Below are 13592 nucleotides of genomic sequence, written 5' to 3'. Positions count from 1 at the left end.
CGTGTCGAGTACCTCTTATTTTCTCCTTTTATTATTCACGATGGAACGCTTGCTTCTGACGGCAACAAGGACAGAAACTAAACAGAATGTCAAAGCATTAAACGGATTACAGTTGAATGTCCATTCACAGAGTTTAAACAAATTATCCATTAAAGTTATACTCAGAAAAATATAGATAAGCTCAGACTGAGAAAAACATGGCACACTTGGTTACTCTTGTGGTTCCTGTATTTTTTTGTTGTTTGCTCTTGTGGTTATTACAGTAATTCTTTAAAAGCACCAAGCGCTAGCCAAGTGGACTGAAGCAGAGCAAAATTGCAGACACTTTTACAAACAACCTTAATGTTTCACAAAGAACAACGATCTTTCATGAAAGTTACAGCATTTATGTATTGTAAATCATAAACATATGCAAAACTGAATACAAAAATGGTTTATCCATACCGTCACTAATGTGCCCTTGAGTAAAGCACTTAACTCCAGGCTGATCCAGGGGATTTTTTCTATAATAGGACTACTTTAAGTTGCTTTGCATAAAAGCATGTGCTACATCTGAGATTTTCATATGTTTTGGACTATCAAATATGCTGATCCCCTGTGCAGGACACCTTTCCTAAAATAAAGGTATATACTTTCATGTATAAAAACTGATTTATTAAAAAAAACATTGCTTGATATTTTAAAGAAAATGTCATGTTGCTTCTAAAACTTAAAATGTTTATATTTTTAATATAATTATTTGAATTACTTAAATGAAAACTATTAATTAATTTAATAAAATTATTGAAAGGTTTATCACATACAAATTCTGTCACTGTACTAAAGTCCAATCAAATTAAAGTAGTAAATTATTATAATATTTAAAAGTATTTTTATATTTACTTTCAATCAGGTTGGCATCTTTTGACAATGTACTATGAGAGTAATGTCAGGTGTATTTTTTTTTACATTTCTTACTATTAAAACCTGTTAATAGATGAAAATAATTGCAATTATTTTCCACCTAGAAATAATAAAACTGTAAATGACATCAAATTTGGTAAAAATTTATATATATATATATGTATGTATGATATATATATATATATATATATATATATATATATATATATATATATATATATACACATACATACATACATATATATATATAAATTTTTTTCAAAATAATACAAATTAGATTTTTACAAAAGGTTTGTAATTTCAAATAAATTATGTTATCTTAAACTCTCTATTAATCAAATTATCCTGAAAAAATAAATTACGATTTCCACAAAAATATTAAGCAGCACTTTCAACACTGATAATAACAAAAAATGTTTCTTGAACATCCAGTGCCTAAAAAAGTTTCTCTCTCTCTATCTCTCTCTCTCAAATGTTCCTTGGAGCCATTAGCATCTCTTTGTGATCCTCTAGTCTGAAAACCCCACTGTTCAACTACAAGATGTTCCTCAGTCACATTTCACATATTTTTAACCGTTTGCCTGTTGCTTGACTCTAAGAGTTATTAGGTTCGTAATCTTAGTGTTGGTGGACGATTTACTTGGCAAGGGACTTTGTGTGGCCGCACATAGATCACCATGGAAACAGCATCCCTACACAGTTCACAGAACTAAATTCTCAAGTGCTCGTCCTCTGTGGCGAAACAATTAATGGCTGCTATGACAACAGCAACTGCAGTCATGTGTCAAGTCTATACATTTATGGAATTTCAATTCATAGCACTTGATTTATACGCAATGAGAATCCTGAAATGAAATGGGTGTTTGTTTTTTTACCTGTCGAGGGATATGCAGCACAGGTGTAAGATGGAGGCAGTGGTCAGCAGCACGTCCAGAGAGGTGCGGACCAGGCAGAAGGTCTCACCGTAGATCCAGTTCTGATGGATTAATTCTATGGCACCAAACGGCATCACCAGCACTGACACCAGCAGGTCAGCAAACGCCAGCGAGACGATGAAGTAGTTGGTTTTGATTTTCCTGCGGGACAAACAAAAAGCATATGCACATGTCTTCTTTTTATGAATTCAGCTGAAAAAAAAAAAAATCTTTCATTGTATAACTTAGGTGCACTTCACATGAGGAAAAAGTGAAAAATAATACAGTATGAATTCTCAATAAAACTCACAACTGGTTTAAGTTAAAGGGGTCATATGATGCGATTTCATGTTTTCCTTTGACTTTGGAGTGTTAAAAGCTGTTTGTGCATACAGAAGTTCAGTAAAGTCGCAAAGATTGAAGTCTCAAACCCAAAGCAATATTTTTTATAAAAGTGAACGATCATCCACGCCTTCCTAAAATGCCTCGTTCAAACACGCCCCCACATGTCTATGTCACTGTGTGGGAAGATTTGCATAACACCACCCAAATGTAGACGCAAAGAAGGCGTAACTTTGATTCTCGCTGTAGTATTGCTGCCACCGCGATGTTGTGTAGACGTTGTGTGTTTCATTGTGAAAGCAAAACTACTTTTTGTTTGGCCTTTCAAAAGAGGACACAACTAGAAATCAGTGGTTAAGTTTTATTTACAACACTGTTCCAGAACAGTTCAACCCAAATATTCGAGTGTGTGCAGCACATTTTATGGAGGAAAGTTTCATGAACCTGGTAAGGGGCGTAACGTTTCCATCACACGCTTGAGGTATTCGGCTAATCACAACACACAGTATAGCCGGCCAATCAGAGCACACCACGCTGTTCAAAACGATGAGCTTTGTAAAATGTATAAAATCGATGCGTTTAGGTGGGGTGTGGAGTAGAGGAGATACTATACTGTATGTTGTGTATAATGTGTTTTTTGAACCTTAAACTGCATAAACACATTGCATTACACCCAATACACAAAATAATATATTTTTTTAGCAACGTCATATGACCCCTTTAATAAAATTGGGGGAAAAATATTGGTTTCAGCTGATATTAGGGGTGTGCGATATTGTCAAAAAAAAAAAAAAAAAAAAACTCATATTGATATCTCAATATTTTTGGGGATTTTTCTGATAATGGTAATTATACAATATTTTGCAGAGTGTGTTTTTGTGCTGGTAATTGGCTGGTTTAAGCCTTTCATGGATAAATAAACATGACACTTAAACCACCAGTAGGTGACGGCAAATTCCTGTTATAATGAGCGATTCATTGAATCATTCATTTAAACGATTCGTCGTTCAACAGCTGATTCATTTAGAAGCAAGTGACTCTCTTTTCAAATGTATACTGACTCAAATAATTTGTTCAAAAACAGATTCATTCAGGAACGAAACACTGCAGTGTTTCTCTGAGATGCACAAATGTTCTGCTTTGACTTTGATTGGAACTTTTTTCTGTATAAAATCAAAAACACATTCGAGATCGCGCTCATACCAGGCCCGGTTCTACGGGGGTGCTAGAGGGTACTAACCCTCAAACGAAATCAATAGCACCCTCAGTTATTGCTGTAATAATGGCAATTCATTGCAGATTTGGCAAACTATCCAGTAGTTTATGGTTTGTGCTCTGGAGATCGGTTTCTATTTCAACATATTTTAGAGCGTTGAGCAATGTATCCAATCACAGACATATCTGTTGATTTCTTGAACCCAACAGCCAATCAGAGGCCTTTAAGTTAGAATCCACTCACCACTTACATCATCACAGTTTTTGTTTAGATGTTGTGTTCAGCACAAATCATCTCATTATAACAAAGTGTAGATGCAATGTTAATAAGAGATTCATTGTGCAGCTTTGAGAACTTCAGTGGCGGGCATTGTCTTGGCTAACCAAATATCATTTTCTTGATCAAGTTAACCTAAATATATATATATTTTTAAAATATTTATTTGAATTAAAATAAGAAAATTACTCCTCAACAGGTAATATACTACTTGACAATAGGTCACTGGAGATCAAATATAGAAAAAATGAAGAAGACACTTAGCATAACGTGTTCAAAATGTCTGCCCCAGAGGAAAGTTACATCACATGATGCTGGTCACATGGTTTTGTGATAAACCATTTTTTATTTTTCAGTAATTTTTAAGTTAGTAATATGACATAACAGAGAAAATCTAAACTAAAATCTAAAATGTTTAAGGTATTTAGATATACAAATTCAAATGTAATATAGATATAAATTATAAATTTGATTTAAATTTGTTATTAATTTGAACTCAAGACTCATCAATTAAAAAGCAGACATTGCAAAAACTTCAATTTAAAAAACTATAAAAGCAATTTCAAGAAAACTGCAAAACAGGGTGCACAAAATACAAGTGTGAGATTATATTATGCACTCTCTTAAAGGATAACACATGATATTTCTGAAGAAAAAGGATAGAAAAAAATAGAATTATCATCAATGGACTTGAAATGTTCACTAAATTATAAAATGACCCAAATATTTATTCTCTTTTTGGAAATTTTAGGGAAAGGCGTTTAGGAAAATGTGCACAAACATCACTATGGAAGTATCATAAAAGTTGTCCACTTGTGGATGAACTACCCCTTTAAATTTAATAATGGATGTAAACACAGCAGCTAGAGATGTGTTTCCTCTGCTGAACGTGTATGTTCTATGTGTGTGGTACATTGTTGATAGGTTGTCATAATGTTCGCTGCCCTTGAGGCTCTCCAGAGCTCTGGGTACCCTATTAATGAGTAATAAAACTCTCGCTGGAGCTTCTGAACACACACAGACCTATACAGAGCTCACTGAGAAGCATTAATAGGCTGAAATCATTCTGTCACCTAACCATAACATGGCATAAAATCCACATACCAGCTGCCTGTCAACAATATACATCTCTGAAAGAATGCAGAGAGGGGCACTGATTGGCTTTCATGCACATTTGATGCCAATTTTTAAGAATGAAAAGCAATACGCATCCGAAAAATACACCATCAGATAGTGTGTCAGTATTTACAAATCCCTTTTGGATGCATCATTAAAGCAAAATGGCACCAGATGTATGGAGGGCAGCCTGTTTTAAAGACTTTTTCAGTACCGTCGTGACATAACTTTTGAATTGTGACGTGCTCTTTGAGTCTTCTTAACGACAACGACTATTATCAGATAAGCATTACACAGGTGGTGGAGTGGAATCATGCCCCTTGAGTGAAGGAATCTGGGTGGTATGAGACAGGATAAGCAATTTATAAATCAGAGGGAAGTATAGTATGTGAAAAAGAGGAAGGAATGTCTGAAGTGATGTGTGGCATGACGTTTGAGGAGATAAGAAGCCTAGTGCAGCTTCCAGGCTTGAGAGACTTCAGAAACCGATGGAACTTACAGAGCTCCCTAAACGCTGTGTTCATAGGATATAAAACATGAAAGCAACAGTTTGCATGATTTTATTAATTCAATTTGAGTGAACTTAAATGTGAAGTTGTCTTAAAACTTGCCATCATGCAACCTTAAAGCAATGAAATGAACACTATACAGTGTTATATCAAATGTGTAAGTTTTTTTATTAGTTTAAAAGAAGTCTCTTACTCTCACTATGGCTGCTCATATTTGATCACAAATACAGTAAATACAGTGAAATATTATTTGATTTAAAATAACTGTTTTCTACTGTAATATATTTTCAAATGTAATTTATTCCTGTGTTGTAAGCATTTAGTGTCACATGATCCTTCAGAAATCATTCTAATAAGCTGATTTGCTGCTTAGGAAATATTTTTGTGGAAGCTGTGAAAGATTTATTTTATTTTTTCAGGACAGGTTGATAAATAGAACCACATTTATTTGAAATGGAAATCTTTTATAATATTACATATGTTTTTACCGTCCCTTTTGATCCTTTTTTTCTTAATAAAATAATTTATTTCTTTAAACAATATAAATTCATAATAATAATTTATAATAATAATAATAATAAATTGTACTGAACCCTAACACTGTATTTGAGCCTTTTTATTTCAATTTAAATTGTGTCAACTCAAAAACAGCCAGTTCATTGTTTCTTTTAATTTGTTTTAAATCATATTATGTGCTTCATCTAATGTTTCCTTTAATCTAATGCTAATCATAATGTTCATCTGATGCTTCCTTTTGTTTGGTGTCTTAAACTACTAACAATACTTACCATCACGTCAACTCATAAAACCAAAAAAAAAAAAAAAAAAAAAAAAACCCTACACATAGACCTTCACAAGAAAAACAACTAACTCGTCATTTTGAGTCTGACAAACTCATCTTGACATCACAAGAATGATAACAAAATCATATTATTATAATGATAACAACCATTATTATTTATTCATGCCTCAGTGCATATTGGGAATTCCAGCACTCTGAGAAACCTGTATCTGTGCAGCTATTATAATGGAAAAGCTGCTTTGAAATACATCACTTGTGTTCCTATTTTAGTTGTTGGAACTTTCTAATAGTACGTAATATATATATATATATTTACATTACATTTACATTTAGTTGTTTGGCATACGCTTTTATCCAAAGCGACTTACAAATGAGGACAATGGAAGCAATCAAAAACAACAAAAGAGCAATGATATATAAGTGCTATAACAAGTCTCAGTTAGCCTAAACACAGTATACATAGCAAGGGCTTTTAAATAATATAATAAATAAAAAGAAAACAGATAGAATAGAAAAAGAATAGAGCAAGCTAGTGATAGAGGTCTTTTTTATAATTGTATTATAAATGAAAAGAAAAATAGATAGGATACAAAAAGATTAGAAAGGTAGTTACATTTTTTTTTATAGAATTAGAATAGTGAGTGAAAAACTTAGAGGGTCAAATAAAGATATATATAAAGATATATATATATATATATATATATATATATATATATATATATATATATATATATATATATATATATATATATATTTATATACATATATACAAGAATCAAGTAAAAAAAATAGGTTATTTTGTCAGCATTACAGGTGGAACACACACACACACACACACACACACACTACATGGTGTGAAATGTAATTTTTTTGTCCATAAAATGGAAGTCAATGGGGACCAAAACTGTTTGTTTGCACAACTGGTTACTAACATGCTTCAAAATATATTCTTTTATCTTCCACAGAAGAATGAAAGTCATACAGGTTTGGACTGACATGAGGTTAAGTAAATGATGGCATAACTATCCCTTTATGTATCTAAGAACCATTTTCAAAGAGGAATTTGCTGCTTCAGATATCCGTCTCTGGCCACATCAGTGGCTTCCTTAGAATTGCACATTTGTGATGTTGACACTTTCTAGACAGTCTGAGATGATGGTGAGACAGTGAGATATGATACAGTGTGGGTGGAGATCTGGTGCTTAAGCAAACAAGCACTGTTGTTTCCTGTCAGACATGGACTATTTCTGTTAATAATGGACTCAGAGCTCCATTCAGCTTTCATTGATTCAAAAACAATTGCATAGTTTTCCAAGAACCCTGCAGCACTCAGAAAGAGGTAATTAACAAGCTGCTAATTAGCCACTGAAATGAAACCCAAAGAGGCTATGTATAAGTGTTTATGAGTGGGTGAACTGCTAAACTAATAAAAAACAAAACAACAAAAAAAAAAACCCTGTTGCCAGAGACACTGTTAAACAATGATATTCTTGTATAAAAAACCCTGTTGCCAGAGACACTGACAATTGCCCGAGGAACCATTAACCTGTGTATTGTGTGCTCTTTGACACTAAAGAGTTTCAAGAATGGTTACCTTTCATGACTTTCAGATGCCCGACTTAAGAGAGGTATCACCTTTCAAACAACATATTTAAGCAACACAACGGTTTTCAACATTGAAATTTTAAGAACCAGTGACTCGCTTTCTTGAGATATTAAGCAAACACAACGGGTTTTCAACATTAATAATAACCAGAAATGTTTTTGAGACATATTAGAACATTCTGGATCACGTGACACGGAGACTGGAGTTATGATGCTATTTTTGATCACAGAAATAAATTACGTTTTTTTAAATCACTACCAAAATTACGTAATATTCAGTGCATGACTCGCTCTTTGACACTACAAAGAGTTTCTTGGTAACCTTGATGAATGGTTACCTTTCATGACTTCAGACATTTCTTAAAGGAAAAACACACGGGTGCCTCCAGACTTAAGAGACAAAAGAAACCTACAGAATCCTGAAAAATGTATCACCTTTTCCACAAACATATTAAGCAACACAACGGTTTTCAACATTAATAATAACAAGAAATGTTTCTTGAGCAACAAGTCATCATATTAGAATGGTTTCTGAAGGATCACGTGACACTGAAGACTGGAGTTATGGTTTTTGAATTTCAGTTTTGACTATATAATTTTGTTAAATTTTAAAATATGTTCAATTAGAAACTGTAACAATATTATTGTACTTTTGATCAAATAAATGCAGCCTTGGTGAGCAGAAGAGGATTAAATGAAAGAATGGTTTGTGGGAGAGAGTTAAAAAAAAAAACTTTATATATTTATATATATATATATATATATATATATTGGGGGTGTAGAACGGTTTTTTTATGTATTTATAAAGTAATGCAATGCATTATTTTACATAATATATGTATGTGTACAGGGTATATTTATTATGTATATATAAATACACACACATAAATTATATATTTAGAGAAAATATTTACATGTATATACATTATATATTTATATTCTTATATTTTATATTATATATAAATATATTTAATATATAAACATAACATATTCTTCTTAAATATATACATGCATGTGTGTGTATTTATATATACATAATAAATATACACAGTATACACACATATATTATGTAAACAAAACTTTTATTTTGGATGTGATTAATCGTGATTAATCATTTGACAGCCCTAATATATATATATATATATATATATATATATATATATATATATATATATATATATATATATCACCCCCATTCTTCTGAATGGTATTGCACATCTTAATTTATAAAATTTTGGATAAAATATTAATCTCACAATTCATCATATTAGTAATATTGCAACATATTAGTTTTATTTTAATCACAATCAGAAGGTAATTGCTACAGGATGTTGAAGTCTTCTGGTCACGTACCAACATCTTATCTGATGGTTTGAACCATATATATATATATATATATATATATATATATATATATATATATATATATATATATTATTATTTATTTATTATTTTTTTGCAGCATTGTTACAATCTGTCAATGTATGCTTTTCCCCGAAGGTCTTATGTAAGATCTTACTACTAAAAAAAAAAAAAAACCTTCCTCCTCCAGGAATTGACATCACTTTTAGTCAGAAAACATCATGGATTTAAGGAATTCTGTCATGTTTGAGGTATTTGCTGGTTTATAAACAACCCAATTAAAACAAAACATTCCATCTGTTTGACAAAATTACCCAAAAAAATCTGTTCACACATGTAAGCGAACCCAGTCCCTTACTGAACACTAAATAGTTTTAGCTCTTTATCTTTCATCCACTTCATTTTCTCAGTTATAATTAAAGTTTAAGTGTCTAAACTTGATCTAAACAGTTTGCTCTAGCTTATAATAGAAGCACTTTAATTATTTTATATTATTGATACCACATAACAAGAATGGCCTGTGCTATTCAGCTAACATTTAAACATTTAAACTCTGGGAAACCAGAAAAAAAAAAATCCATCAAGTAAGAATTACCTCGAACATGAGTCATGTCACTTCACTTGAGCTGCACAAATGAAATGCTAAAAAGGGATGTTTTTTGTGGGTGGAGATGGGCGGTTTCTGACCTGAGCTGCCGGTCCTTGCAGACGGCCACCATAACCAGCAGGTTGCCCAGGACGCTCATGAGCATGACCAGTGACAAGAAGCTGATGAGAGCAATCCTCTTCGCCAACCCGTTGCTGTGGTAACAGAGAGAAGACACAGACTTACTGAAAATCATTTGATCGTATGGAATGATGAAAATACTGATATTTGTCCATTCAACAGGACTAACAATAGCACAGACATTTCAGTTCCAGCAGACTTTTAATCATATATGTAATGCATTTACAGCAAGTTTGATTCACTAATTATTAAATGTTGACATTTAAGACAGCTTTCGACACCTCAATTCCCATGGAAACAGCGGCGTAAAAGCACTGGCCAGGAATAGAAAGCACATTGCCCACACAGAGTGATCGAAAAAGACAATTCCTGCTCATGAAGAAGATCATTTCTTTAGGTTACTGATGACGTAGATCTCACAGGCATTGTTTCTAATCATTGGTGGCTCAATAACGATTAGCAGCTGAAACCTTTATATTTCTGCTACAGGCATTCGTTTCTAGTTTCAACTTACATTCAGTTTAGATTAGATGTTAAACTGCATTGTGAAAATAATTTTCTAGTATACAGTAGAGGCAGAAAAACCATCTAAATGCCTCTTGTACCTATAAACTCCAATGCAATTCTCATCCGATGCAATGTTTTGCCTCAAGATTGACACTGACTATGTAATTGTAGGCTGAAGCGTGTTATTGTGACCGCAGGCTGGAGGAAGAGGTAACCCCCTGCCGCTCGTTACAGATTAATGAACAGCAGGGAATTTGAGATAAAGACCCGATAAAGAGTCAGTTCAGCCGCAGAACGTTTGACACTTCTGTCGTTCATGAGCTATAAAGCTCTACCTGTCTAACACATAACACGGTTATGTGGGTAACACTTTATAATAAGTATATAGTAAGAAAGCATTTACAAATCATTTGCAAACTATTAGATTACAGTTAATAGTTATAGTTAAAATATTTATAGACTATATACAAATAGTGTGTTCTTCATTCATTGGCACAGTAATTAAGTGTCATTGTTTAATTATCTCATATGTAAAGAGTTAGATAATGCTTATTAATCATACATAGTTCTCACTTTAGGTTAGGTCATGGAAAATCAGAAAATGTGTGGACATTATTATTGGACATTAATTGTATTTTAATATTTTTTTGTTTTTATTTTAGGTTATGTTATGTCAAATAATAAGAGGTCATTATAATTTTTACAAACACATTAAGCAAATCCCAGAAGATCAAAATCAATCAATTGCACTAATATTAAGAGTTCATTAAAATGTTTACAAACACATTAAGCAAATGATATAAGTTTGAAATTAATACAAATATTCATTTGATCATGTTGTTAAAATACATCAGTTTGGATTAGGGTAGTTTTAGGGGGTAGAATATACAGTTTGTACATAATTATTTCTTCTTATTATTCATTTAATTTTTTTTGTATAGAAAGTCCATAAAACATGGAAACCTAATGCACGAGTGCTTGTGTGTGTGTGCGTGCTTGTATGTATTAATGTATGTGTAAACATTTTAAGGAACAATGAATACAAATGCAATTTATGTCCAATAAAGGCTGGTTTAAAGCACTTAATTAATGTCATTCTGATTTTCTGTGACTAAAGTGGGAGCTATTTACTGTTAATAAGTTGTTAACTTAAAAAAAAAAAAAACTATTTAATTCTTTACATATGAGCTAATTAAACAGTAACTTTGTCATTTAGTGCGACAATGAATTTGAAGAACTCACTATTTGTATATAGTGTATTATTGTATTAACTACAGTTTCTAAACTATTAATTAACTATAAACTAATAGTTTGCTAATTATTTAAGTGCTTTGTTACTGTATATTTATTATAAAGCGTTACCCTTATGTGTTGATTTAGCTGCGACTTTTCTGTCACATCTAGTGAATTTGTTGTTTAAAGAAACAAATGATAATAAATCAGACAAGACGGTGTGAATTTTATGACCATTACTTAGATTTTTCACTTAGATCTGCTATTTCCTGTGACAGTATATTATTTGTTTCACAAGCTGATATAATCCTAGAGTGAGATACTGTAGGTTCACTTGGTGTGCTGTCCGTTATGGCAGGGCTCCAGACTACTGGAGTAAAGTACGAAATATAAATAGATGGATAATTTAATATCATAGGTGCTAAGAACTGAAGCAGGAGACATGGAGGAGGAGGGGTGGCAGAAGAGTTGTCTCTGGAATGAGGTAAGGAGTCCTCATATGCTCTTGAAATATGACTGACAGGATTAAATGAACACACGTATCTTCCATATCATTGAACAGAAGCCTATATAGTACACAGAAATCCATTCTGCAATCAAGTCGTCAGTCTGTGCAGCCACTAAGTCTTTCTTTCTTTGCAATGTAACAAACAAACATTACATCACTTTACATTAAATTAAGTCACTTTTCTATTGTTTTTAAATGTGAACATACTAGATAAATGTGTTTGACCATTGCATTCATATCTCGCATCTTTTTCAAAACTGATAATTAAATACTGGCTAAATAAATGACTTCCAATTAATTTTCCCCAAACAAAAAGATGCATTGCGGTAATCATAGCTTCAGGTCTTCAGTAAAATTACAAATATATTCACCAGATATTTTTATTTGTCCTCAGTCAATCTAGTCATGAAGGAAAATCAGTTTTTGCTGAACAAGTCCTACATCCAAAAAACTGTATATGTGCATCTGAGAAAAACGTGGAATAAATTTAAATATGGACATGCAGCAAAACTAGCAGAGCCAAATCAGCCAGTGCAAAGACACAAAACTAACATTATCCCCAAGAGAAGACAATAAGTTGCAAGTTGCAATAAGTTGTACTCAAGACATGAGATCTGAGTACTGAGCACTGAAATTATCATCCAGTGGTTTTGGTTTAGGACCTGGTATAAATTTTGCATTGCATTTGAGTTCATGTTTTCATTGGTTTCATGTTTTTACACAGTAACGTACTCGTGTCCTGCCCACTTAAAGCTGCATGGATGCATTCACAATACTGTGATATATAAGCGATTAAGCAAAATCTCTATTGATTGACATTACATATCTCAGTCCTAACTCCAAGAAACTTCTGTCACCTGTCATATGTAATAAATGGGAACATTGTCATTAATGTAATTTATATATTTGCAGGTTTTAAAACTATACAGTGCCAATTTTGCTTGTTTTCTTTACCACATCAAGATATCTTGTGCTTTATTTATTTTTTTACCAAATATCCAGTGTTGGAGTTGATGTATTAATAAAGTGATGTCAACTATACGTGTTCTTATTCAGTTTAACCTATTTCAGTTTTAAATACATTCTTTTGGGAAAATGAGAAATAAACAATTGCTACTGCAATTTAAAATATTTAACTGGACCAACAGCATGATTTGGTAAATTACATTTTCCCATTGGCTCAAAATATAATTTTGGATTGAGCAAATGTTAACAGATTGTTGCTACAACTGATACAATTCAATTCAGAGAAATTTAATTAGGCCATAATTAGTTACAAAATAATCTCCTGAAAATTTTGGTCCAAAGGTCTGAATTGTTTTACAGTGTGCATATGGCAGGCCATTACAAAACGCAGTGCTCAAGTTAAAAAAAAAGTAACACTACCCTGGATCTTGTCTTTTTGAACAGAAAATGCATTCTGTGTCAGTGGCCCTTAAAGGGATAGTTCACCTTCAGTTGCTAGTCCCTACTGACTTGGATAGTGTTTTTTCCATAATATGGAAGTCAATGGGGACCAGCTACTGAAGTTGAACTATCCCTTTAAGGCTGCATGCCCCATATACAGCATAT

The 13592-nt window shown here is 32.4% G+C and overlaps 1 protein-coding gene across 2 annotated transcripts in view; it reads right to left on the bottom strand.

Moving 5' to 3' along the window:
- LOC109101455 (5-hydroxytryptamine receptor 4-like) overlaps positions 1-13592 on the bottom strand; it is a 102680-nt gene that overhangs the window by 53339 nt on the left and 35749 nt on the right. For both annotated transcript variants that reach the window (XM_042770375.1, XM_042770374.1), the window contains exons 3-4: positions 9733-9846; positions 1779-1979 (exon numbers count right to left, since the gene is read on the bottom strand). In XM_042770375.1, coding sequence (XP_042626309.1) covers positions 1779-1979; positions 9733-9846 — 315 coding nt within the window. The remainder of the gene's footprint in view (positions 1-1778; positions 1980-9732; positions 9847-13592) is intronic.

The sequence above is a fragment of the Cyprinus carpio genome, chromosome A14, assembly GCF_018340385.1.
Source record: "Cyprinus carpio isolate SPL01 chromosome A14, ASM1834038v1, whole genome shotgun sequence".
In the NCBI taxonomy this organism is placed as follows: domain Eukaryota; kingdom Metazoa; phylum Chordata; class Actinopteri; order Cypriniformes; family Cyprinidae; genus Cyprinus; species Cyprinus carpio.
Note: the sequence above shows the minus strand (reverse complement) of the source record. Positions and strands in the feature narration are given on the sequence as shown.